Source organism: Canis lupus, chromosome 15 (assembly GCF_011100685.1).
Source record: "Canis lupus familiaris isolate Mischka breed German Shepherd chromosome 15, alternate assembly UU_Cfam_GSD_1.0, whole genome shotgun sequence".
In the NCBI taxonomy this organism is placed as follows: domain Eukaryota; kingdom Metazoa; phylum Chordata; class Mammalia; order Carnivora; family Canidae; genus Canis; species Canis lupus.
This window is the reverse complement of record NC_049236.1, coordinates 3,093,697-3,120,080: the sequence shown is the minus strand read 5'-3', so window position 1 is coordinate 3,120,080 and position 26,384 is coordinate 3,093,697. Positions and strand designations below refer to the sequence as shown.

At 40.8% G+C, this 26,384-nt stretch overlaps 1 protein-coding gene across 5 annotated transcripts in view; it reads right to left on the bottom strand.

Annotated features, from left to right (window-relative positions):
• Window positions 1-26,384, bottom strand: part of TRIT1 (tRNA isopentenyltransferase 1) — a 57,788-nt gene that overhangs the window by 21,732 nt on the left and 9,672 nt on the right. For 2 of the 5 annotated variants that reach the window (XR_005370107.1, XM_038557776.1), the window contains exon 1: window positions 25,109-25,308. The exons of 1 other annotated variant lie outside the window; for it this stretch is intronic. Coding sequence is in view for 2 of the 4 variants with exons in the window: in XM_038557776.1 (XP_038413704.1) it covers window positions 25,109-25,282 (174 nt within the window). In the remaining 2 variants the exon portion in view is untranslated. Of the gene's footprint in view, window positions 1-6,283; window positions 6,415-14,996; window positions 15,039-25,108; window positions 25,309-26,384 lie in introns of those variants that run through there. 2 more of the 5 variants (XM_038557777.1, XM_038557778.1) reach the window with 2 other exon arrangements.

The following is a 26,384-nucleotide window of genomic DNA, read 5'->3' as shown; positions in this document are numbered from 1 at the left end:
TCTTTGAGTGATTTGTCAACTTTTCATTTCCTGTACCACTAGATTAAAAGAAACTGGGCATAAAGACATAGGTGATACTAACTGGATATCTGATGATAAAAGGATTATTTTTAGGTATCAGTTTTATGGTTATGTTTTTTTAAAAAAAAGGAGTCCTTAACTTTGAGGTATACAACATATTGAGGTACAAATGAATGAAAGTATACCTTTTTTTAAAAAAAGAAATTAGAGCTGATCCAAAGTTACATCTATAACAACGTTGCTTCAGTCTTCCATTCTAATATGACTTCTTTCAACAATTACAGTTGAGCTTACAAATAACTGTGTAACTTGTGACCACAGCTACTGTGTATTTTTTCATTTTACCCATGAATAAATTTTTAACAAGCAAGAAGGCAAGGGTAGATGAAGGGCATATGTAAAGTACATCTATATGTGCATTGCATGAGAGAAAGAATGATGCTGAAAAGATATTTGTTAATAATGACATGAGAATTATGATCACTGGGGCACCTGGCTGGTTCAGCTAATTGAGTGACCGACTCTGAATTTTGGCTCAGGTCATCATGATCTCAGGGTCCTGGGATCGAGCCCTGCTTTGGGTTCTGGACTCTGTAGGGATTCTGCTTGAGGGTTTTTTAAAATTTTATTTTTTACATTTTTTAAAAGATTTTACTTATTATTTGAGAGAAAGCACGAGCAGGGGGAGGGGCAGAGGGAGAAGCAGGCTCACCACTGAGCAAGGAACCCAATGTGGCTCAATCCAAGGACCCTGGGATGATGACCTGAGCTAAAGGCAGACACTTAGCCAACTGAGCCACCCCAGTGCCCCTCTGCTTGAGGATTCTATCCTTCCCTCTTCCTTTGCCCCTCCCCTGCTTGCACATACTCTCTCTCGCTCTCACATAAATAAATAAATAAATTTAAAAAAAATTTTAAGTTTATTTGCTGCTTTTAACAACAGGAAAAAAAAAAGTATATCATGACTGGGATCTGGGTTCCAGTAACAGGGTAGGAGGGGCAGACTAATAACTGAAACAAGATTGGCCAAGTGTTCTTAACTGCTGAAGGGAGGTGAGACACACAGCAGTTCAACTGGTATTCACTCTACTTTTTTATATGTTGGAAAATTTCCCTAACAAAAAGTTTCTTTTAAAAAATGTGGATGCAGGCACCTGATCAGGTCACAATCTGAGCCCTCTCCCTTTGTCTGCTGTCCCTCCTGCTGTGCTCTGTCAAATAAATGAATAAAATCTTTAAAAAATAATAACAATAGTAATAATAAATAATAATAAAAAAATGGGTACAGAATTTCAGTTTGGGCTGAAAAAGTTCTGAAGATGGAGGGTGATGAAGTTTGCAGAACAATATGAATATGCTTAACATATGGCAAAACAGTAAATTTTATGTCATGTATATTTTACAATAACAAAAAACTTGGATGACAGATTTTTTGGTAGAATGACAAACCAGTGAATATTAGCAATGAAGTGAAATTTTCAAAAATTTGAAATTTTCAATTCTTTTAAATATGTACCTAGAAGTGGAATTGCTAGATCATACCATAACTTTTAAAATTATTGAGAAGACTGGTAATGTTCTATTTCTTGAACTGAGTTTTGGTTACACAGGGATTTTCACTTTTTTGATAACTTACTGAATTGTACAGTTATGAATTATGCATTTTTAAAGATTTTATTTTTAAGTAATCTCTACACCCAACATGGGGCTTGAACCTATATTTCCAAGATCGAGAGCTGTACCCTCCACCAACTGAACCAGCAAGAAGCCCCAAGAATTATGCATTTTAAGACATATATTATTTACCAATTAAAATCATACCACCCAGCCAAAAAGCAAAAACACAACACATTTTACACATTTGTACTAAGGATAAATATCTAATCAAATTTAGAAACCAATCAATTTTGTAAATGTCACATTTGGCCCATACAGATATTTATATTATAAATCCCACAACTGTGCTTATTTTATTACCTGCCCAGAAAACATCATCCTACCAGAGTAAGTTAGGTTTGTAGCTGATTGCCTTATATTTCACCTATTTTCCAGCTTCAATTATAGTTGCAGTGAGACTCTACCTATAGAATAGACAGCCCTGGGTGCTAGGAAGAACTTAAAGGATCTGTTACCTTCCAAAGGCAGCAGGTCACTCTGTTCCATTTCCTATTCTCCTAGAGGACACCTATGATCTGTGGACATAGAAATGACTGGATAAAATGCTTCTCTCTGTACAATTCAGATTTTGTCAATATTAAGGGAGTTCTGGTCTCTTTGTGAGGTCTGATAACTGAAATACTCTGAAAAATTACAAGTTTAACCTACTTAGCCAATTATCAACATAATTGACTGATCTTAGCAAACATTTATTGAGAGTCTACTATGTGCCAGGTATTCTGCAAGATGTTAGGGCATGCAAAGATTTAAAAAGGGTCCCTGTCCTCAAGGAGTCCAGGCTAGCAAGAGATACAGATACAAATAACTATACTACAAAGAGATAAACAGTATAAAACTTTCTGAGACATTAAAGTTTGACTGTAACCATCTTCTATAAATCTCATAAGCACTAACCATTTAATGAATGTTCTAGGTATTTATCTGTACTAGAAGGAAATATGCTTCTGTCTCACTTCTAATCAGAGTTTATTTCCAGATTGAAAATGTCTTGGGAAAAGGCCACAAAACTAAAATAACCCGAACTCTCCAAACCAACAAAGCTAAAGTGCCCAGAGGCGCTAATGAAGGTGAGTAAAATTTACAGCAGAGACCTAGAGGAAAACCAGCAGAATCGAGAGGTGTGTTATCAACTGAAAGTAAATTGTCCCCTAGGGGACATTTGGCAATGTCTAGAAATATTTTTGGCTGTCACAACTGCGGGAGTGGACGTGCTGCTGTTATCTAGTGGGTAGGTCAGGGATGCTGCTAAACATACTACAATGCAAGGACAACTCCCCCCTCTCCCCATACACACACACAACAAAAAAATTATCCAGCTCAAAAATGTCAATAATCCTGAGGATAAACCCTGATCCAAAGAAATTTTACCTTGGAGAAACTCCCCAAAATCTTTAAGTGTACTGCTAAAGATCCTACTCATTTAAGTCTCCATCCCTTTAGTCTGTTATTCTGTAGGGTAGTCCTACTGAGTATGTTCATCAGCAAGATCCTGAGCACTAGGCAGATCATGGAGCTCTGAGTGCAGATTGATTCCCCAACAGTGCTGTCTACAAGCATGAGGAAAAGCTGCCCCCCCTCCCTTGTTTGTTTTTCTTTCCTTCTTTCTTTGGACTTCATTTCCTTCCTAATCCAAATTAGATCCTGAAGTCCTTCAATCACTTTCTTGCCTCTATGGATTGCATATGCTTTGAAAACCACAATCATGGATTATGAATCAGTACAATCACCCTACCTTCTCTGCTGGCTGCCCCTGTACTGCTCCATGGATACCACTCTCTGAGATCACTAATGAACCCTGGCTGCCAAATCAACACTTTTCTACTAAACTTTCAAAACACATGATGGAAAAAGCAACAATCTGATACTACTAGTCTCTCTCCATAATCCATTCTCCTTTGGAGTTTCAATGGCAGCAATCTCTCCCACTTTTCTTCCAATCTCACTGGCCCTTCCTCAGTTTCCTTACTGAAGCCAACCCCTGATCTGTTAGCAATATCTTTCATGGTAACAATATTGAGAAATGGCTGTCTTTAGGGCATCTACCTGTCATTCCTATACTATGAACTGTCTGACACTCATGGCTTCTATAACCATTTTTGTGCTAACTCCTAAAATCCATATCTGCAATCTAGTTCTCTCTTGATGCCAGACCTGTATATTTAACTGCCTAGTGGACATTTTCATCATCAATGAGAGGCATATAATATAGTGAAGTTGTTAACAGTAAGGACTCTGGAGCCAGGTTGCCTGGATTTAAGTCCTGGCTCCACTATTACTGGCTATGTAACCTTGGACAAGTTATTTAACCTCTCTGTGCCTCAGATTTCTTACTTATAAAGTGAGGATAATCTTAAAGCTAACCTCAAAAGGTTATGGTTAGAATTAAATAATTAATATGAGCAAAGCATATGGAATAGGGCCTGCCTTTTGGAAGCAGTCAATAAATGTTAGCTATCATCCTTAGCAGCAGCAGCAACATCACCCCAGACACCTGTAACCTGATATATCCAAAACTGAACTCCTTATTGTCCCAGTCATACTTGAGTGAACCATGAGATAATCAAACCAAAACCCTCGAAGTGATCCTAGTACCTCTGTATCCATCTCTCTCCCCACATTTCCAATCTCTCACTTTTATCCAAACTAGTTCCTAAAATGCTCACTATCATCACACCAATTGAAGGCTTTATGACTTCCCAACCAGACTGCTCATTCCATCGGGTTCCTCACTGATCTTTCTATCCTCACAGTATAAGTCCTCCAATTTATGTCCACACCCAGGCAGCTCAGCAGGCTCCCTGCATGGAGGCTGCTTCTCCCTCTGCCTCTGTCTCTGCCTCTCTCTCTCTCTCTCTCTCTCATGAATAAATAAAATCTTAAAAAATTTCACACCCTATGAAATTATGTTGGCTTCCACTTTAACAATGAGGGAATGAAAACTTAGACATGTTAGGTAACCTGACCAAAGTCACACAGCAAGTTAGCAGCAGAGGCAAACTTTGAATCCACATCTTCTGACTTCGTATTGTTCTCTTCCCACCATGTTGCTAATCTCTGTTCTATACACATTAGCTCTGTGACTTTGGGGAAGTGAGCTTTCTTTCCTGGAACCTCAAGTTCCTCATTCCCAACATCCTCTTTAATTCTAACAGTCCAAACTTCAGAAAAAAAGACTTTTGGCATGGAAGCTAAAAGGAAAAAAAAATTTTAAAGGATGTTGACACACACCAGAAAGTTGATTTTCCTTTCTGATTAAAGGAGTTTGGATTTGATTATTCAACTGAAGAGAAAGGACAGAGTAGGGAAAAGGTCAACCTCTTGCCTAACTTTTCTTTCTTAATAAAAAGATGACTTTTTAAAAATTTTACACTTTATTAAGAAAGAATGAGCAAGCTACAGGAACATTGTATCAGGCAACTACTCCTTTTAGCTTTGTTTGGCAGACGTTCAACTGCAGGCATACTGACTAAATCAGATAGACTAAGATGCTCAGAAAGTGGGAGAAAGTCGGTCTGGTGAGAGGAGTGCTTTGGAATTTGCAGTGCAGATCATGACTTTTCTTCTTCCAATGGCTATCTGTATATAAGAAAAAAAGGTGGGTGGGGGGAACACCTGGCTGGCTTAGTCAATGGAGCATGGGACTCTTGATCCCAAGGTTGTAAGTTCGAGTCCCATGTAGGGTGTAGAGATTACTTAAAAATTAAATCTTAAAAAAAAAAAAAAAAAAAAGGGAAAGGGACTAGAATCTTAATATAAAGCCATGCTTCTCAAACTAAGAGGCGCATACATAGTAAGTATGCATTCCTGGAGAGCATCAATCTAACTAAATGGTAAAAAGAATTTGAAACATTTTTATATCTAAATAAATACAGACAGGGGATCCCTGGGTGGCTCAGCGGTTTCCCGCCTGCCTTTGGCCCAGGGCGCGATCCTGGAGTCCCGGGATCGAGTCCTGAGTCGGACTCCCAGCATGGAGCCTGCTTCTCCCTCTCCTCTGCCTGTGTCTCTGCCTCTCTCTCTCTTTCTCTATGTCTATCATAAATAAATAAAAATAAATTAAAATAAATAAATAAATAAATACAGACAGACAGATCAGGGTAGAGAATGCAAAACTGGCACATAATGGGGCAGCCAGGGTGGCTCAGCGGTTTAGCACTGCCTTCATCCCAGGGCCTGATCCTGGAGACCCGGGAACGAGGCCCATGTCCGGCTCCCTTCATGGAGCTTGCTTCTGCCTCTGCCTGTGTCTCTGCCTCTCTCTTTCTCTCTCCCTCTCTGTGTCTCTTATTAATAAATGAATAAAATCTTTTTAAAAAATGGCACATAACTTTTAAGTTAAAGCCTGAGAAACTCTGCAATGGAGAGCCTCTGCAGTGGCTGCTTAGAGGTCCACCTGTAAACTCTGGGGAAGCATGGATTTAAGGAAATTCAGAGATCATCCACCTAGTCCAATCACCTGAAATTTTATACTTGAGAATATGGAGGCTCAGAAAGCTTCCCTAGACATATAACTGACTGGCAGTAGAGATACAACTAAAGCCTGGATACTCTGCTTATAGCACAAGCTGTTTCTGCTGTCTCTTACCAGTAGAATTTTTATCCCCATTTGACTCTGATCTGTTTGCTTGCTTGAAGTAATAAACTCTTATTAAGGTGAAATTAAATTCCAGAAACCGAGGAGAAGACTGCTTCCATTCAGTGAACCCCCTCATGGTTCTGAAAAGTAAATGATAAGAATACTAAAAATAACTAAAAAGACAATGCCATGTGACTATAATGCTGGGACAGAAACAAGGGCTCTTTTAAGAAAATAAAATTATTAATAAAGTTCCTCTCATGGCCACTTTTATAGCCTCAATATTGGCCCACTTTTGAGGGTTTCAATAACATTTTACTTAAGATCCTTATGATAGGGGATCCCTGGGTGGCGCAGCGGTTTGGCGCCTGCCTTTGGCCCAGGGCGCGATCTTGGAGACCCGGGATCGAATCCCACATCGGGCTCCCGGTGCATGGAGCCTGCTTCTCCCTCTGCCTATGTCTCTGCCTCTCTCTCTCTCTCTCTCTCTCTCTGTGACTATCATAAATAAATAAAAATTTAAAAAAAAATAGAAAAAAAAGATCCTTATGATAGAGTATATATTATTTGGAGGTCTATGTCTAAGTTAGGGAGAGGCAATAAAGTATAATGGAGCTATGCCTGGGTTCAAATTCTGGCTTTACTATCCAACTTCATTTTGCAGTTAATTAAGTATTTAATTTTTCGTTGTGTCTCGTTTTCTAATCTATAAAATGGGGATGATAATAGCACCTACACTCCTCACTGGGTTATTCTGAAGATTAGAGTTAATATAGGTGAAATATTTAGAAGAGTAGCAGGCAAACTGTAAGCACTATATAAGGCTTGGTATTACCTATATTTAACTGGTGGTAGTTAAACAAGACTTTCCTTGGTTCTTCTAGGTGAGACCCCTTGCTAGGGTTTGAAAGAAGAGAACCACAAAATGCCAGAACTAAAAGGAGCTTTAGACACTGTGACAGACAGACACCATATGACCCACAGAGCCTATCTGGACCTTAATAGAAAAAAGCTGCCCATCCCTGATCTAATCTAATCAGTTCCCCTCCCTAATATACCCAAAGAGGAAACTAAAGCCCAGAGAGGACAGTACCTTGTCCCAGGTTATAGATACAGTGAGTTAGTGGCAAAGCTAGGACTAAAACCCAGTTTTCCCAGTAAATAAAACTGTCTACCAGGCTCAAGAGGCTAAATGAAGACCTCAGAATAAGACTGTAAATTATGAAGAATATCAGCACCTGAAAAGTTAGGCAAATCATCTAATTCTAATCAATAGACACTTACCAAATACTATAAATCTGTTTTTTTCATGCTCTCCAGGTGACTGGAATGTGCACTTGAGAGTGAGAACCAATGTTGTAAGTATTGTGTGAGGCACTAGCAAGATGTAAACCCCAGAAAAGGAGAGTAAAGTTGCTGATTGGGTAGCTGGGTAGCTACCAGCCTGGACAATGCAGAATCCCATACTTCAGCTGCAGTTACATTATGTATAGGGGACTGCAAGGGAAGAGCAACAGACACAGCAAAGGCAAAGAGGCCTTGGGTATACCTTCATTTACGCTAGAGCATCAACATTTTTTACACACATCTGTAAGTTCCAATAGTTCAATAAATTATAAATCTATTATATCATTCTCATCATTTTTTTTTTTACATTCTCATCTTTTAAAGCAAGTTCTACACCCAACGTGAGGCTCAAAGTCACAACCCAAGATCAAGAGTCACAGGCTTTACCAACTGAGACAGCCAGACACCGCTATAGCATTCTCTAAAAGAATATTAAATTTTTATACTCCTAAAACGTATATAAGAATATACAAATTTAAAACATTTATATTGGGACACCTGGATGGCTTGGTGGTTTAGTGTCTCAGAGTGTGATCCCTCTGACTCAGAGTGTGATCCCGGTGAGGGAATCTAGTCCATCTCGCTCCCTGTGGGGAGCCTGTTTCTCCCTCATTCTGTGACTCTGCCTCTTTCTGTGTTCCTATCATGAATAAATAAATAAAAATCTTCAAAAAAAATATAACATTTATATGACAAAAAAAGTCATATAAATCAAAAGACAGATGACCAACTGAAAAAATACTTCCAACACATGAGACTGCACCAAGGATTAAAACTTACAATACAGGGATCCCTGGGTGGCGCAGCGGTTTAGCACCTGCCGTTGGCCCAGGGCGCGATCCTGGAGACCCGGGAAAGAATCCCACCTCGGGCTCCTGGTGCATGGAGCCTGCTTCTCCCTCTGCCTGTGTCTCTGCCTCTCTCTCTCTGTGACTATCATAAAAAAAAAAAAAAAAAAAAACTTACAATACATAAAACCTCTTAGAAATCAATAAACACAAAATGAAAAATTAAAAGGAGTATATAGGGGACACCTGGGTGGCTCAGCGGTTTAGTGCCTGCCTTTGGCCCAGGGCATGATCCTGGAGTCCCAGGATCAAGTCCCACATCGGGCTCCCTGCATGGAGCCTGCTTCTCTCCCTGCCTAGGTGTCTGCCTCTCTCATGAATAAATAAATAAAATCTTAAAAAAAAAAAAAAAAGAAAAGGATTATATAGAAGTAGACACAACACAGGACATTCAAAAAAGAAAAACACAAATAGCTAATGCACCCTTGAAAAGACAACCTAAGAAATGAAATTAAGATGAAATTCACTTCTCATTTACCAAACTGACAACAACAAAAAGATAGGTAATACATAGAATTGCAAGAGTGAAGGAAAACAGACTTACCACTGGTACAAACTTTCTTGAAAGCAGTCTGGCAATACATATCAAAATGTAATGTGCAGGGGCACCTTGGGTAGCTCAGTTGGTTAAGCATCTGACTTTGGCTCTGGTCCTGGGATAGAGCCCTTGTGGGGCTCCCTGCTCAGTGGGGAGTCTACTTGTCTCTTTTGCCCCTCCCCCTGTTTGTGTGCTCTCTTGCACTCTTCCTCAAATAAAATCTTTAAAAAAATAAAAATGAGCACAGGACTTAAATAGGTATTTCTCCAAAGATATACAAATGGCCACTAGGAAAACGTAAATCAAAACTCTAAAACCATACCATACCATTTTTACACCTACTAGGATGGCTATATTAAGGAAACAAAAACAAAAAAAAAGGAAAATGATAAACATTGGAGAAGAGGTAAAGAAATTGGTACCCTTATATATCACTGGTAAGAATGTAAAATAGGGGGCACCTGGGTGGCTCAGTAGTTGAATGTCTGCCTTCGGCTAAGGTCGGGATTCTGAGGTCCTAGGATAGAGTCCCACATTAGGCTCCCCACAGGGAGCCTGCTTCTCCCTCTGCTTGTGTCTCTGCCCCTCTCTCTCTGTCTCTCATGAATAAATAAATAAAATCTTTTAAAAAAGAAAGAATGTAAAATAGTATAGCCATTGTGTAAAAACAGTTTGGCAATTCCCTAAAAAGTTAGACACAGAATTATCATATGACCCAACAATTCTACTCCTATATATGCCCAAAATAAATGAAAACAGATAAACAAGTAGATGTACATGTTCAGAGCAACACTATTTATAACAGCCTAAGGTTCTAATGCCCATCAACAGATGGGACAAATTGTGATCTATACATACAATGGAAAATTACTCAACCATAAAAAGAAATAAAGTACCAATACATGCCTACAATAAATGTGAGAGAAGCCAGACACAAAGGTCACAAATTATATGATTCCATTTATATGAAATATCCAGAATAGGTACAATCCCTAGAGACAGAAAGCAAACTAGTGGTTGCCAGGGGCTTGGGATGGGGGGGGGGGGGGGGCGGAGAATGGGGGGAATGAGGGGAATGAAGGAGTAAATGCTTAGAGAAATGCAGAATAAATGCTTAATGGGGATAGGGTTTTCTTTTGGGGTAGTGGAAATATTTTGGAACTAGAAAGAGGTAGTGGTTGTACCACCATGAACATACTAAATGCCACTGAATCACTTCGCCTTTTTTTTTTTTTTTTAAAGATTGTATTTATTCATTTGAGAGCGAGACAGAGTATAAGCAGGGGGTGCCGCAGGGTGGGTGGGTGGAGGGGAAGCAGGCTACCCCCTGAGCAGGGCCCCAATGCAGGGCTCCACACGACCCCGGGATCATGACCTGAGCTGAAGGCAGACACTTAACCAACTGAGCCATTCAGGTGCTCCTGGATTGTTCTACTTTAAAGATTTTAAGTAATCTCTACACCCAACATGGGGCTCAAACTAATAACCTTGAAATCAGCAGTCGCATGCACTACTGATCAAGCCAACCAGATACTCCTGAATCCTTCACCTTAAAATGGCCGATGCTGGAGCACCTGGGGGCTCACTCAGTTAAGCATCTGCCTTCAACTCAGGTCATGATCCTAGCATCCTGGAATTGAGCCCCTCATCAGGCTCCCTGCTCAGCTTGGAGTCTGCTTCTCCCTCTCCCTCGCTCTCTCTCAAATAAATAAATGAATCTTTATAAAAATAAAGTGGCTGATGTTATGTGAATTTCATCTCAGTAGGAAAAACAATATAAAATAAGTATAACCTCTAATAATCTTAGAAAATTGGAAGAAGGGAGAAAAAAAGGTGCTATGTGCATCTTTTTTATCCAGTGTTTCCATCCTACGAATTTAACTTTTTTTTTTTTTTTAAGGCAGGGAGATTTCTTTTCTTTCTTTCTTTTTTTTTTTTTAAAGATTTTATTTATTCATGAGACACACACAAAGAGAGGCAGAGACACAGGCAAAGGGAGAAACAGGCTCCATGCAGGGAGCACAACATGGGACTCAATCCTGGGACTCCAGGATCACGCTCTGAGCCAAAGGCAGAGGCTCAACCACTGAGCAACCCAGGTGTCCCCCTAGGCATTTATCCTGGAGAGAGAATCACACAGTTCAAATAGATGTATGTGTGAAGATGTTCATCTCAGCATCATTTATTATAGCAAAAAACAACCCTCTAAATGTCCTTCAGTAGAAATCTAGCTAATTACGATATGCCTATAAAATAGACTACACAGGGATTAAAAACAACAAAGCAGAAAGTTGGAGAGCTTACACTATCCAATTCTAAGACTTATTATAAAGCCACAGTAATCAAGACAATGCAATATTGGCAAAAGACTAGACACAGATCAATGGAACAAAATGTAGCCCAGAAATAGACCTGCACAAACATAAACTAGCTTTTGACAAAAGTACGAATGCAATTTAATGGAGAAAGGATAGCCTCTCTAAAACAGTGTTGGCATAACTGGACATCTATATCTCATACCTTATACAAAAATTAATTCAAACCAGCTCACAGACCTAAATGTAAAATGCAACATAAATGTAAACTGCAGTATAAAACTTTTCTTTTTTGGGGCAGCCCCCGTGGCTCAGCGGTTTAGTGCCACCTTCAGTCCACGGCATGATCCTGGAGACCTGGGATCGAGTCTCACATCAGGCTCACTGCATGGAGCTTGCTTCTCCCTCTGCCTGTTTCTCTCTCTCTTTCTCTCTGATCCTAATAAATAAAAAATCTTAAAAAAAAAAAAAAAAAAACAGAAAAAAAAACTTTTTAAAAATAAAACTTCTTTTAAAAAAATGGTGAAAAAATCTGCATGACCTTGGGTTTGGCAAATTTAGGATAGGAAACCAAAGACACAATCCATAAAAGAAAAAAACCGATAAATTGGACTTTATGAAAACTTAAAACTTTTGTTCCGTGAAAGACACTGTGAAGGAAATGAAGAAAAAAAAAAAAAAAAAAAACACAGAGCAGAAGATATTTGCAGGGGATCCCTGGGTGGCGCAGAGGTTTAGCGCCTGCCTTTGGCCCAGGGCGCGATCCTGGAGACCCGGGATCGAATCCCACGTCGGGCTCCCGGTGCATGGAGCCTGTTTCTCCCTCTGCCTGTGTCTCTGCCTCTCTCTCTCTCTCTCTCTCTGTGTGACCATCATAAATAAATAAAAATAAAAAAAAAATTAAAAAAAAGAAGAAGATATTTGCAAATAACATATCTGAGGGCAGCCCGGGTGGCTCAGCAGTTTAGCGCCTGCCTTTGGCCCAGGGCATGATCCTGGAGACCTGGGATCGAGTCCCATGTTGGGCTCCCTGCATGGAGCCTGCTTCTCCGCCTCTCTCTATGTGTCTCTCATGAATAAATAAAATCTTAAAAAAATAATAATAATAACGTAACTGGTAAAGGATTTGTATCGAGGATATATAAAGAACTCTTAAAAGTCAAGAATGAGACAAACACACCCCCAAAAGATCCAACAGACACTTCAAAGATACACAGATGGCAAATAAGCATATGAAAAGATGCTCAACATCATTAGCCTTTAGAGAAATGTAAATTGACCACCATGAGATACCAGTACACACCTATCAGAATTGCTTTAAAAAAAAAAAAAAAAAAAAAAGAGTACCAAATCCTGGAGAGAATGCAGAGGAACAGAAATTCTCATTCACTGAATAGCCATTTTGGAAAAACTTTATAGTTTTTAAAGTTAAATCATCAGCACATGAATGTCTACAGCAGCAAAAAGTGCTAAAAACTGGAAACCCCCCCAAAAAAAATTAAAAAAAAAAAAAAAAAAAACAACACTGGAAACCCCGATTGTCCTCTCATTGGTGAATGGGCATACTACAGTACATCCAAACAATGGCAGGACACTCAGCAATAAAGATTAATGGACTCATGCAACAACATGGGAGAATTTAAAATGTACTTTGCTAGTGAAAAAGTCAGTTCCCAACGGGTGCATATTGTATGACTCCATGTACATTACATTCTGGAAAAGGCAAAACCATGGGGATGGAAAACAGTGGTTGCTGAAAGTTGAGGCAGGTAGAAAAGAGCTGACTACAGAGGCCACACAAGGCAATTTTTAGAGTGATGGAGCTGTTCACTTTGGTACTGTACTGGTAGACACCTGACTCTGTATTTGTCAAAACCCATAAAAACATACTCAACAAAGAATGCACTTTACTGTATGCAATTCTTAAAAAAATAACCAGAATGTCTGGGGAACCCAGGATAGAATGCAGACTGCAACAAATGAATCTACCTGTATTACAAATGTATATGGCATAACCTCACCAAAGGTCAGTGGAGGGGAAAAAAGCTTACCTAAGTAACTGTAATTGTTACATTGTTATGACTGGATACTCTAAGGCTAATATGAACAAAATGACTGCACACAATTATACCTAGTTGGTAAATCTGTTTCTCACACAAGTAACTAATGAAACTACAATACAGGTTGCACATATAAGTAAATATACACAATGAGAGCCAAACTTCTTACTCTCTGAGAAAGAAGTCACAAATAGGCAAGGAAGGGAACACTAAAATGAGAATAATTTTCTGAAATGCCAGAATAGAGTCAGAGATATTATAAGCCCATGGATGCCAGAAATGCCAGAATAGAGTCAGAGATATCCATATAAGCCCATGTTTATTTTCACATATATGCAGATACAGATATAAACATAGATACTATGTATACATGGAATAAGTGTGCATATTCATGTCCTAGCTTTTTCCACTGAAGGGACAAGAAGCAATGATATCCCAGTTGCAACAAGCATACCCAGCATCCAGATTTTGGTTCCTAAATACCATTCACCAAAACCCAAAATAAAGCAAAATAAACAAACAAAAAGACATTCACCAATTAAAAACAAAACAAAACAAAAACCAGGGCTCCTTGGAGAAATGGCTGATTCTGGGGTGGGGCAGGACAAATACAAGCTGAGAGCGTCTTGTAGTTCCAGAAAGAAAGTGCTAAAAAACAAAGATGGGAGCATGCCAAAAGGACACAAGAGTTAATGTGAAAGAGCACCCAATAATCAAAGTTTGAAATAATTTGAGCAATAAAATAAATAACATAGTATTGAACTATAACCCAAAGAATATCCATATGGATATAAGTAAATGATGTAAATAGTGAAGAAAGGACAAATTATTCCAGAATAATTATAATTCATAAATGTAGAAGGAATAAAGGAAATTATCATAGTAATTGCAGCAGGAATAATGCACTGATAAATGCTAAAATTAGTGAGTGAAACTTTAAGACACTGGATATCTACACTGTCTCAAAGTATCTCCCCTAAAATACTTATTAATCATTGGAGATGCTTTTAATGTTTGTCCACACATTCTTTGATATCCCTCCCTCCAGGATATAAAGGTTAAATCCCCTCCCCTTCAAAATTGGCTGGACTTAGCAACTCATTTTTTTTTTCCTCTCAAAGATTTTGTTTATTCATTTGACAGAGACAAAGAGAGCACAAGCAGGGGGAGCTGCAGGCAGAGGGAGAAGCCGGCTCCCCTCAGAGCAGGGAGCCCGATGTGAAGCTCAATTCTGGGATCCTGGGATCCTGCCTGACCTGAGCCAAAGGCAGACATTTAACTGACTGAGCCACCCAGGGCCCCTAACAACTCATTTCTAACAAACAGAGTATAGAAAAGGACTTTACAGTGGCAAAATCTGGCAGACACAACCCAAATCAAATGATCAAGATTAATTAACATCACCAGAATTAAGTCATGTTGACATCATACCCTGATACAATGTAATGAAAAGGGTACTTCACCTCTGTGCTGTGCTTTCCTAAAATCTGTAATGCCAGTGTAATAATGAGAAACCATTAGACAAACTCAAATTAAGTAACATTCTACAGAATATCTGACCAGTACCCTTCAAAAGTATCAAAGTCATATACTGGAAAAGCCTGAGAAACTTACAGATTGGAGAAGCCCAAGGATACAAGATGACTAAAGGCAATGTGGGACCCTAGATGGGATCCTGAAACAGAAGATATTAGTAGAAAAACTGATGAAATCCAAACAAATCTACAGTTAACAATACTATACCTATGTCAATTTATTAATTTTGACAAACGTACCAAGATGATAGAAGCTGCTAATTTTATTTTATTTTTTTTAATTTTTATTTATTTATGATAGTCACACAGAGAGAGAGAGACACAGGCAGAGGGAGAAGCAGGCTCCATGCACCGGGAGCCCGACGTGGGATTCGATCCCGGGTCTCCAGGATCGCGCCCTGGGCCAAAGGCAGGCGCCAAACCACTGTGCCACCCAGGGATCCCTAATTTTATTTTTTTTAAAGATCTTATTTATTTATTTATTATTTATTCATGAGAGATAAAGAGAGAAGCAGAGGGAGAAGCAGACTCCACACAATGAACCCAATGTGGGACTCAATCCCGAGACTCCGGGATCATGCCCTGAGGCAAACAAAGGCAAACACTCAACCGCTGAGCCACCCAGGCATCCCTAAGATGCTAATTTTAGAAGCTAGGTGAAGGATATACAAGAACTTTCTGTACTATCTTTGAAACTCTTGTATAAATCTATAATACTTCAACAATTACTATTACAATTACCTCCTCCCCAGTTTTTACAACCAAAAATGTCTCCAGAAATTGCAAATGTGCCCTGGGGGGGGGCAAAATGACCCCAGATTGAGACCACTGATGTACATACATTAACACATAAAGATATCCATAACATATTGTTGGGGGGGGAGCGGATACAGAATAATATGAAATGTAAACAAATAATAATAATATGAAATATGAGTCAATTTATGTAAAAACATACACACGTGGATGAACCTTGAGGACATTATGCTAAGTAAAATAAGCCAGTCACAAAAGAGACAGATATTGTATGATTCTACTTATGTGCGGTACTTAAGAACAGTCAAAATCATAGACATAGAAAGTAGAATGGTGGTTACCAAGGGCTGGGAAAAAGGAGGAACGGGGAGGTATTGTTTAATGAGTATAGAGTTTCAATTTTACAAGACGAAAAGAATTACGGACATAAAAAAAAAAGAATTATGGACGTAGATGGTGATGATGGTTACAACGGCATTACAAATGTATTTAATACCACTGAACTGTACACTTAAAAATGGTTAAGATAGAAGTGCCTGGCTGGCTCAGTCAGTACAGCATGTAACTCTTGATTTCAGGGTCTGAATTTGAGCCTAACATCAGCTGTAGAGTTCACTTTAAAAAATGGTTAAGGTGGTAAATTTTATGTGTATTTTACCAAAATAAAATCGGAGGAAAAAAAACACGTAAACAGATGTTCATAAATACACAGACAAATGTGTGAAAGAATGTACACCAACATGTTAAAATGTTTATCTCTGGATGCTAAGACTATGGTGATATTTCCTTTGTACTTTTCTGTGTTAATTTGCATTTTTTTCAGGAAGCATGTCTTTCTTTCTTTTTTTTTTTTTTCATGTCTTTCTTTCTAAACATCAAAAGGCTTTGTTCTCTATCATTTTTTCTCATAAAAACTTCCATTTCGGGATCCCTGGGTGGCGCAGCGGTTTAGCGCCTGCCTTTGGCCCAGGGCGCGATCCTGGAGACCCGGGATCGAGTCCCACGTCGGGCTCCCGGTGCATGGAGCCTGCTTCTCCCTCTGCCTGTGTCTCTGCCTCTCTCTCTCTCTCTCTCTGTGTGTGTGTGTGACTATCATAAATAAAAATAAATAAATAAATAAATAAAAATTAAAAAAATAAAAATGTTAAAAAAATAAAAAAACTTCCATTTCAATAACCAAAATCCTATTGATTCTGTCTCCAAAATGTCAAAATGGTTCCTCTTCTTCTCAGCCACAGTTCAACTCCAGCCCCTCTCACCCAGGCCAATGTAACTGAATCCTAAGCTGTTTATCCCTCTCTAACCCATTCTCTAACCAGAGTTACCCAATGAAACACATTTACTAACACTCCCATAGTTAACACACACACACACACACCCGCATTCCTTTCAAAGGCCTCTACAGTTTGTTCACAGGGTCCTTTATTTTTAGTTTCACCTCCTACTACTGTCCCTCAAGTATCCTCTATACCAGATAATTGCTGGTCACTCCTTGAAAACACACCATACACTTTTATTTTTCCATTACTTTGTTCATGCTATTCTTTTGTCAGGCAGGAATAGTCTTCCTCCTCTGCCAAATAAAATGTATACAGTGGTACAGAGGAAAAACTGGGATGCAGAATGAATGGACAAATAAGTAAGAGGAGGTGGAGGAAAAAAGCATAGAATAGTACAGAGGTGAGGGTTCAAGAAAGTAATTTTCTGTAGGGCTGAGATAATAGTGCCTACCTCACAAGGCGGTGGTGAAGGGATTAAATGAGATAATACGTGTCAAACTTTTAGAACAGTACCTGGCATATATACTATTATTGTTTTCTATGCTGTTATTATGATGACGAGGATTATTCATGGTATAATGGTTAACAGCTTGAACTCTGGATGCCACAATGAGGAAGGGGCAGAACCAGTGCCCCAAAGGTAAGTAATGAGGCAAACAGGACTCCAGTTTGATTCAAATTTATCTAAAAAATTCAAACTACACAAGAAAACAAAACCAATTTGGTTAAGCCACATACAAGTACATACAAATCACATAGGGCAATTCCTGTATATCCCAAATAACATTTACCCCTTGAACGTATATTCCCTTTATTTTTTAAAGATTATTTATTTATTTATTCATGAGACACAGAGAGAGAGAGAGAGAGGCAGAGAGAGAAGCAGGCTCCATGCAGGGAGCCTGGTGTGGGACTCGATCCCGGAACTCCAGGATCACGCCCTGGGCTGAAGGCAGTGCTAAACCACTGAGCCACCTGGGCTCCCCCAAATATATTCCTTTTAAAGAAGAGCTGTGGGATCCCTGGGTGGCGCAGCGGTTTAGTGCCTGCCTTTGGCCCAGGGCATGATCCTGGAGACCCGGGATCGAATCCCACGTCGGGCTCCCGGTGCATGGAGCCTGCTTCTCCCTCTGCCTGTGTCTCTGCCTCTCTCTCTCTCTCACTGTGTGGCTATCATAAATAAATAAAATAAAATAAAAAATTTAAAAAAAATAATAAAATAAAAAATAAAGAAGAGCTGTTTCAACACCCTGCCCCAGGCACTGAAGCATCAGAGCACCATCTTCTCCTCACACATGTGAACCTACAAGTCCCATCTGTGCTCTCCTATGGTTTCTCATTTGGCCAGTAGTGACTTCTCTTTCCTCACATAACATAGGATGTTTGATTCCACAGTTCTTTCCACAGCTGCGAGAAAGTGAATATACACATATATGAATAACCCACCCAGGCTTATTACCATAGCCTAAGGAAAACTAAACTCAGTGACAATGGAGGTGAACTAAGAGATCTAGAAATTCATAGTTTTTTTAAATATTTTATTTATTCATGAGAAACACAGAGAGAGAGGCAAGGCAGAGACACAGGCAGAGGGAGAAGCAGGCTCCATGGAGGAAGCCTGATGTAGGACTCAATCCCCGGACTCCAGAATCACACGCTGAGCCAAAGGCAGATGCTCAACCACTGAGCCACCCAGGCGTCCCGAAACCCATAGATTTTTTAGATGAGTCAAAAATTTTGAGATTTCCTTCTTAGCCTCTTGTCGGCCTCAGTCTTTTTTTTTTTTTTTTTTTTTTAAGATCTCCTCTGTCAGTCATGGCAAATAGCCTCCAGATAGCTCCCATCTCTCCTGGTTAACAAGGTTTTTATGACTTTTATTTCATGTCCTAGTAAGCCACTGTGATCCACTCTCCCATCTCTCCTTTCATATCCCTCCCCCAAGCATCCCAGATCTCCCTTGAGCACTATCAGACAAACAAACAGTCCTTTGGTTTATATATTAATTAATTAATTAGATACTGCTGCTAAATTATATCCCAAAGCAGACAAAAAGAACCCAGAACTCCACATCTATTAGATGACACATAGCCTGCTCATAGCCAGACTGCCAAAAATCATTTGCTTCTCCTCTTGTAGGTTTAGACAAACACAAAGGGAACTGTGCTCCTATGTATGACTACTGCTTCTCCACAGGACTTGAAGAACTAAGGCATTAGAGATACTTCCTCTCTATAAACCCAAATAGAACACTTTGTTTATTTTTCTCTTGGCATATAGTTGGCAGTCTGTATTTCCAGGCAGTCATTGTACATCTTTTGGCAAGTGCCTTCATGTTTCTCAGTACAATGTTTCATCCAATGACTGAAGGCAATGCATTGTACCTTGAATTTACATGCCAAGAAAAAGACTCAGACTGAAAAGAAGACCTTCAGTATCATCTTCCTGCAATATATCAGACACTACACAGGAGTCACAAGACCCAGATCCAATTCCCAGGTGTACCAGTGTCTTGCATTGCGATCTCTAGCTTGCTCTTTAATCTTCTGGGCCTCAGTTTTTCCATCCTGGAAAACAGGGATTGCATTACCTGTCCCTCCTTAAATTTAGACTCTTACTGCTAACAATAGTTTCTATAATTTGTGAAATTGGGGTTTGGAAAAACTCAGAAAATTATTATTTTTTTAAAGATTGTATTTATTTATTCATGAGACACACACACAGAGGCAGAGACATAGGCAGAGGGAGAAGTAGGCTTCCTCTGGGGAGCCCATGTGGGACTCAATTCCAGGACCCCGGGATCATGACCTCAGCTGAAGGCAGACGCTCAACCACTGAGCCACCCAGGTGCCCCAAACTCAAATTAAATATTTGTATTTAATTTCTCACATTTGTCACAACTGCCATGCAGAAATTCAAAGCAGAATCCAGCAAGAGTCCCTAAACAAGTAATTCCTCAGAAAGTGTTTCTGATATCCCACTCAACAAATTAAGTGCTTGAGAATGGGAAGCAAGAAGCCAGGCAGGACCTTCGGATGCCACATGGCTACAAGAGCAAGTCATTATCTATCAGGCTCCATGACAATGTATTCACCCTAGACATCCTACCCTTAATACTCCACTGTGATTTTCCCTCAAAGAAGCTACCTCAATATTTAAAGCACTTACTTATTCAATGTTTACAAAAATAATCACTTTCCCTGGATGGGAACTGCCTCAACAGGGCTTGCCTTGAAATCACCCTACAGTCAAGGTAAGACAAAGATATAACAAAACAAGTACAAAGTGCAAGACAATTTAAGATTTAAAACAGTGTTTTATGAACTAGGGGTGGTGGAAGGGGAGGAGGGCAGGGGGTGGGGGTGAATGGGTGACAGGCACTGAGGGGGGCACTTGATGGGATGAGCACTGGGTGTTATTCTGTATGTTGGTAAACTGAACACCAATAAAAAATAAATTTATTTAAAAAATAATAATAAAACAGTGTTTTAGAATCCCTTTTGAGTTACTAATACACTTATGAAATACAAAATTCTGGACATCACCCAAAAGGGATTATTAAAATGCAAATACTTTTTTTAAAAGATCGACCTGGAACCTTGAAAGAACTAATTATCACACTTTGCATTTGGTCACTCCTTGTGTGGCTGTACAACAAAGTTTACTGCTCCAAGTAGGCTCTCCACAAGGCCAAGTTTCCCCTTTGTTTCAGTACACATTCTCTCCAGGTATCATTAAATTACTGACATTAAATATTTCTCTTAGCTGCAGCAAGTTTTATTCTCCTAAGCAATGCATCATGTAGCCACATTCACACTATGAATATTCACACTATGATTCACAATATGAATCCTAAAATACATTTTATATCCTACTCAAAATGTAGCACTCCTGTGAAAGAAGAGTCATACATATTAAATTAAGAAATACTCTCTAATGCCTGAACACTACTGCTCCTGCCCCATCTAAAGGGCAAGGCTTTGTGGGGATAAGGCAGCAAGCATGGAAAGTAAACACATATATTCAACTCCAGGTTTGCTACTTACTGGAAGACCTTACTGCAAAGCCTGTTTCCTTACCTGTGAAATGACAATATCTACCTTACAAGGTTGTTGTGAAAATAAAAAGCATCTGTAACTATTTTATAAACAAATTTGCTCTACAAATTTATTATTATCATTCTGCCTCTGTATTTATTCGAAATGGTTTCAAGGAGCTGGTAATACAACATTAAGAATGTCATTTTGTACACGTGAAACTAATATAACGCGTGTCATCCACTATACTTCAATTCTTTTTTTAAATGTCATTTTGTTCACATGGTTACCAAAAATTTTGAGTTAACCTCAAGTCAATGAAAAGCACCATCTCGCTCCTTCGGATAAAAAACAAGCAAAGCAGGTTAACAGGCATGTAAGCAAAGGTAGAAATGAAGAACTGTGTACAACCACATAAATGGGGCATAAGTACTTTATATCATTATTTGGACTGAAAACTAAAATCAAAGGTCAAAGTTTTCCAATGGAGACCAAGAGGTCAAATAGCCATGGTATAATCAAAACTAAACACAATCCATAGCCAGTTCAGAAAGCTCAATGATCTTCAAAGTGTTTTCCTACATTAATTCTCAAGGCATCCCTAAGATGAAAGAAATTTAAGTCTCTGAGTGCCTGGGTAGCTCACTGGTTGAGCCTCTGCCTTGGGCCCAGGGTGTGATCCTGGAGTCCTGGGATCGAGTCCCAAGTCAGGCTCCCCTGCTTCTCCCTCTGCCTGTGTGTCTGCCTCTCTCTCTCTGTCTCTCATGAATAAATAAATAAAAACTTAAAAAAAAAAAATTAAGTCTCATATTCCAGTTACTTACATAACCACAGGAAAAATCTGAATGGATCAAGATCTTTCTTCCTTCCTTTCCTTCCTTCCTTTCCTTCCTTCCTTCCTTTCCTTTCCTTTCCTTCCTTCCTTCCTTCCTTCCTTCCTTCCTTCCTTCCTTCCTTCCTTCCTTCCTTCCTTCCTTTCTTTCCTTCCTTCCTTTCCTTCCTTCCCTTCTTTCTTTCCTTCTTTCTTTCCTTCTTTCTTTCCTTCTTTCCTTCTTTCCTTCTTTCTTTCTTTCTTTCTTTCTTTCTTTCTTTCTTTCTTTCTTTCTTTCTTTCTTTCTTTCTTTCTTTCTTTTTTTTTTTTTTTTAGATTTTAAAGCAGAGAGAGAAGCAGGCTCCATGCAGGGAGCCCAATGTGGGACTCGATCCCAGGACTGGGATCATGCCCTGGGCTGAAGGCGGCGCTAAACCGCTGAGGCACCCAGGCTACCCTGGATCAAGATTTCAATAAGGCAAGTCAACAAATCTTTCATCAAATGTTAAGTAAGGTCCACCATATCACCAGTATGGCACAGTGTCCCACTGCCATGACCTATTTTACAGCCAACAAAACCTCTAGCAACCTCAACCTTATAGTACACAAACTACAAGTAAAGAAACACTTCTGAGAAATGAATAATAGCTATTACAACACTGTATACAACACTCATGATCAGAACCCACTAACTTACTTAAAAATAAATGTAAAACTAAGATGATTTACTGAGAACACTCTCCTGACATGGACGATATTTGGTATATGAGGAAAATGGGGAACAGGGAATAGTGGTGTGTTATTTTAAATAGGATGATCGGAGAAGGCCTCAGTAAGGTGACATGTGAATAAAGAAAGTGAGCCACATGGTTAAACAAGTTCCACCAGGCAAAGGTAGTAAGTGCAAGAATCCTGAAGCAGGGTCACATCTGTGGCACTCTCCACCCACCCAGTAGACTTTCCCCTTGAATGTCCTGCTGCCACTCCCACTGTGCTCTACAAAATCTTCCTGATGTCCAGGCTCACTATACTCTCCCAGGCATGTAAACCTGAATCCCAAGTCACATTGTGTGTATTCTTTCAGGAATCAGTGACCAACTCACTTTAACATAATAATACCTTCGAAAATATTACATCTTGGGGCGCCTGGGTGGCTCAGTCACTTAAGTGTCTGACTCTTGATTTCACCTCAGGTCATGATCTCAGGGTCCTGGGATCAAGCACCACAGTGGGCTCCGCACTCAGTGAGCAGTCTACTTGAGATTCTCTCTCTCCCTCCCACCCCCACTCAAGAGTGTGTGCTCTCTTTCTCAAATAAATAAGTCTTTAAAAAAAAAAAGTTACGGGGACAGCCCAGGTAGCTCAGCGGTTTAGCGCCGCCTTCAGTCCAGGCGGGATCCTGGAGACCCGGGATCGAGTCCCACATCAGGCTCCCTGCATGGAGCCTGCTTCTCCCTCTGCCTCTCTCTCTCTCTCTCTCATAAATAAATAAAAATCTTAAAAAAAAAAGTTACATCTTTCCCTTCCCCTGCATTCCTAACACCCACTCCCAAATCCAATTCATTATGCATACTGTTCACAAAGGAATGCTTCTTACAGTCTTCATCACATTACTCATCCCCGATTCCATCCACAGTATCTACAATACCTAATGAACACCCTTCTTTTACTACCCTACATACACACTATGCCCACTTCACCTTCTAAATCTTCATTTGTGTTCCTTTCACATAACGCCTTTTCCTTCTCTCTTATCCGTCCAAACTTCTCACCCATCTTTCAAGTCCCTTTTCAGAGAGCTTTCCATGACTGACTACACCAGTCTTCACTGATTTCTCCCATCTCAGAAATTGTATGGCTTGCTATAAAATCTGACTTGTAGGGCAGCCTGGGTGGCTCAGCGGTTTAGTGCCTGCCTTCGGCCCAGGGCATAATCCTGGAGTCCCAGGATCGAGTCCCACGTCGGGCTCCCTGCATGGAGCCTGCTTCTCCCTCTGCCTGTGTCTCTGCCTCTCTCTCTCTCTCTCTCTCTCTGTGTGTCTCATTAATAAGTAAGTAAAATCTTAAAAAAAAAAAAAAAAAAAGAGGGATCCCTGGGTGGCTCAGTGGTTTAGCACCCGCCTTTGGGCCTGGGCATGATCCTGGAGTCCTGGGATCAAATCCCACATCGGGCTTCCTGCATGGAGCCTGCTTCTCCCTCTGTCTTTGTCTCTGCCTCTCAATCTCTCACTCTCTGTCTCTCATGAATAAATAAAATCTTTTAAAAATTTTAAAAATTAAAAAAAAAAAAAAAAACTAATAAAGGTAGAAACCATGCCGCGGAGGTTTACAGGGTGTATAGCGTGAGGGGAAGGAATGCCCCTCCTCGCTTTAATACCCATCAGGTAGGTGCCGGACTCAGGGTCAGGCATTTCATATCAAGCACCTATATACTCTGTAAAAACCCATTAACTGAAAACTATCTTTAACAAATAGGGTTCCTCCATCAACGAGTTACCCAAAATGTCACCCACTCTCACCGCGAGCACAAATGCACCCAGGTGCTGCGGGTACTACACTCCCTTCTCGGCTTCCCTCTAACTCAAGGAAGAGGACAAAGCGGCCTGACTCCCAGCGGCCAACAGGTTAAACATCTCAATAAACCATTTACCAAGTGCCTGGCCCTGGCCTTCCTCAGGACCCTGCTCTTCATTTGAAAACTCCTGCTCTCACCTATCGAGCCCCAAGCCCTGTGAAGGAGGTGGCATTCCCCTTCCCACTTTACAGAGGCGCTTAAGCTCACGTGGCCGGCGGCAGATTCGGAACTAGAACGCAGGTCTCCTGAACATCCATGCACCCTGTTCCATTTCCCGCACGAGTCACTCACAGATGGGCCCCGACTGACACCCGCGTCGCCGAGTACCCTAAACAGCAAAAGCTCTGCAATGATTTTCATTCAACAGGTTACTTCCTGGACGCCCGTCAGCCTTGTAGGTTCAAGCGCCACCTCCTCGCGTACTCGCTCTGCGCCACGGGGAACGCCGGTCCCTCTCCCTAGGCGAATTCCCTCAAGCCGTCAACGGAGACAGTTACCTTCCAACAGCAACGTCGTGAGGCGTGAGGGGGAGGAGGGCTGACTCGATCGCCGGGCACTACGTCTGGCACATGGTGGGCATCTCCAGTCATGACGGGTTCCCTTCACTTAACCACTCCGCCCCACAAGCCTCGGGGTTCACCCACTCCCACCAGGCGACAGGGCATCCGCTCGACCTGAGGCGCCCGCAAATGGCCTCCGGGTTCCTCAGGCCCGGCGCTCGCCGCACCGTCATACCTGCATGGAGTCGGCGCTGACGATTTCGCCGCCGAGCCGCTGGCCTAGCTGCAACGCCAGGGTGGATTTGCCGGTGCCGGTGGCCCCGAGAATCACTACGAGAGGCAGCGTCCGCGGCAAGCCCCGGAGCCCAGAGCCCACAGAAACCGCTCGTGCAGCCGCCGCCGCCGCCATCTTGAAGACATCTGCGCTTGCGCGGAGCAGCTGTCCCCATGGCAACCGATAGTGCGCCGGCGCATCCCTAAGGCTCTGTGGGGGAGGGGAGGAGAGGCGAGGTGGGGGGAGCGAGACCTAGGTTTCCAAACTTGAGAGATTCCCGACTAGCTGGTGTCAGAGCCTCAGCTGTCACCTCTCTCTCTCTCTCTCTCTCTCTGTGAAGCAACTAATAATCAATGTATTCAAAAGATTGATTTTTTTCTTAAGATTTTATTTATTTATTCATGAGAGACAGAGAGAGAGAGAGAGGTAGAGACCCAGGCAGAGGGAGAAGCAGGCTCCATGCAGGGAGCCCGATGCGGGACTCGATCCCAGGTCTCCAGGATCACGCCCTGGGCTGAAGGCAGGGGCTACACCGCTGAGCCACCTGGGCTGCCCGAAAAGATTTTTAAGCTATGTCCTCTTAAATGCGGAACGGCAATTCTATCTCAAATCACTCTCAGTTCTTTTCTTCATGCCATTAATTACAATATAAAATTATATACTGATTTCTTGTGCATTGTCTGACTTCCGCCCCAGGCTGGTAGTTCCATAAAGGCAAGGAACAGGTTCTACCCAGCCATTGCTGAATCTCCAGTGCCTAGCAGAGCGTCTGATGGGGAAAAGACACCCAATAATTGTTAAACGGAGAGGAGAATGGTTTCCCTACCTAGCGCTGGAGCCAGTGAGCTAGAGGCGTGGTGTTTTCCAGGATCAGATCTGCCCAGTTCTCAGGCAAGGGCAGCCGCTCTAATGTTTTTATCCCAAAACGCAAACCCAGACATAATCAGAAGGCAGGACAAAATCTTCCATCTCTTTAGTGAAAGGATGCAAGAGATGGGTTGAGAACAGAGAAAAGTAAACAACCCTCAAAATAAGAGGGAAAATAAGGAAGGCAGAAAGGATAAAGGAGTGGTAACCCTCAGATTAAAGTACAGATCAGAGGCCTGAAATTCAGGAAACCCCACAACCTTTAAGAAAGGGCTTTGAAATCAGAGACCTGGGTTCAAATCCTAGATCTGCTACTTATCAGCTGCTGCATGACCTCACATAATTAACTTTACCTCTTAGCCTCACTTTT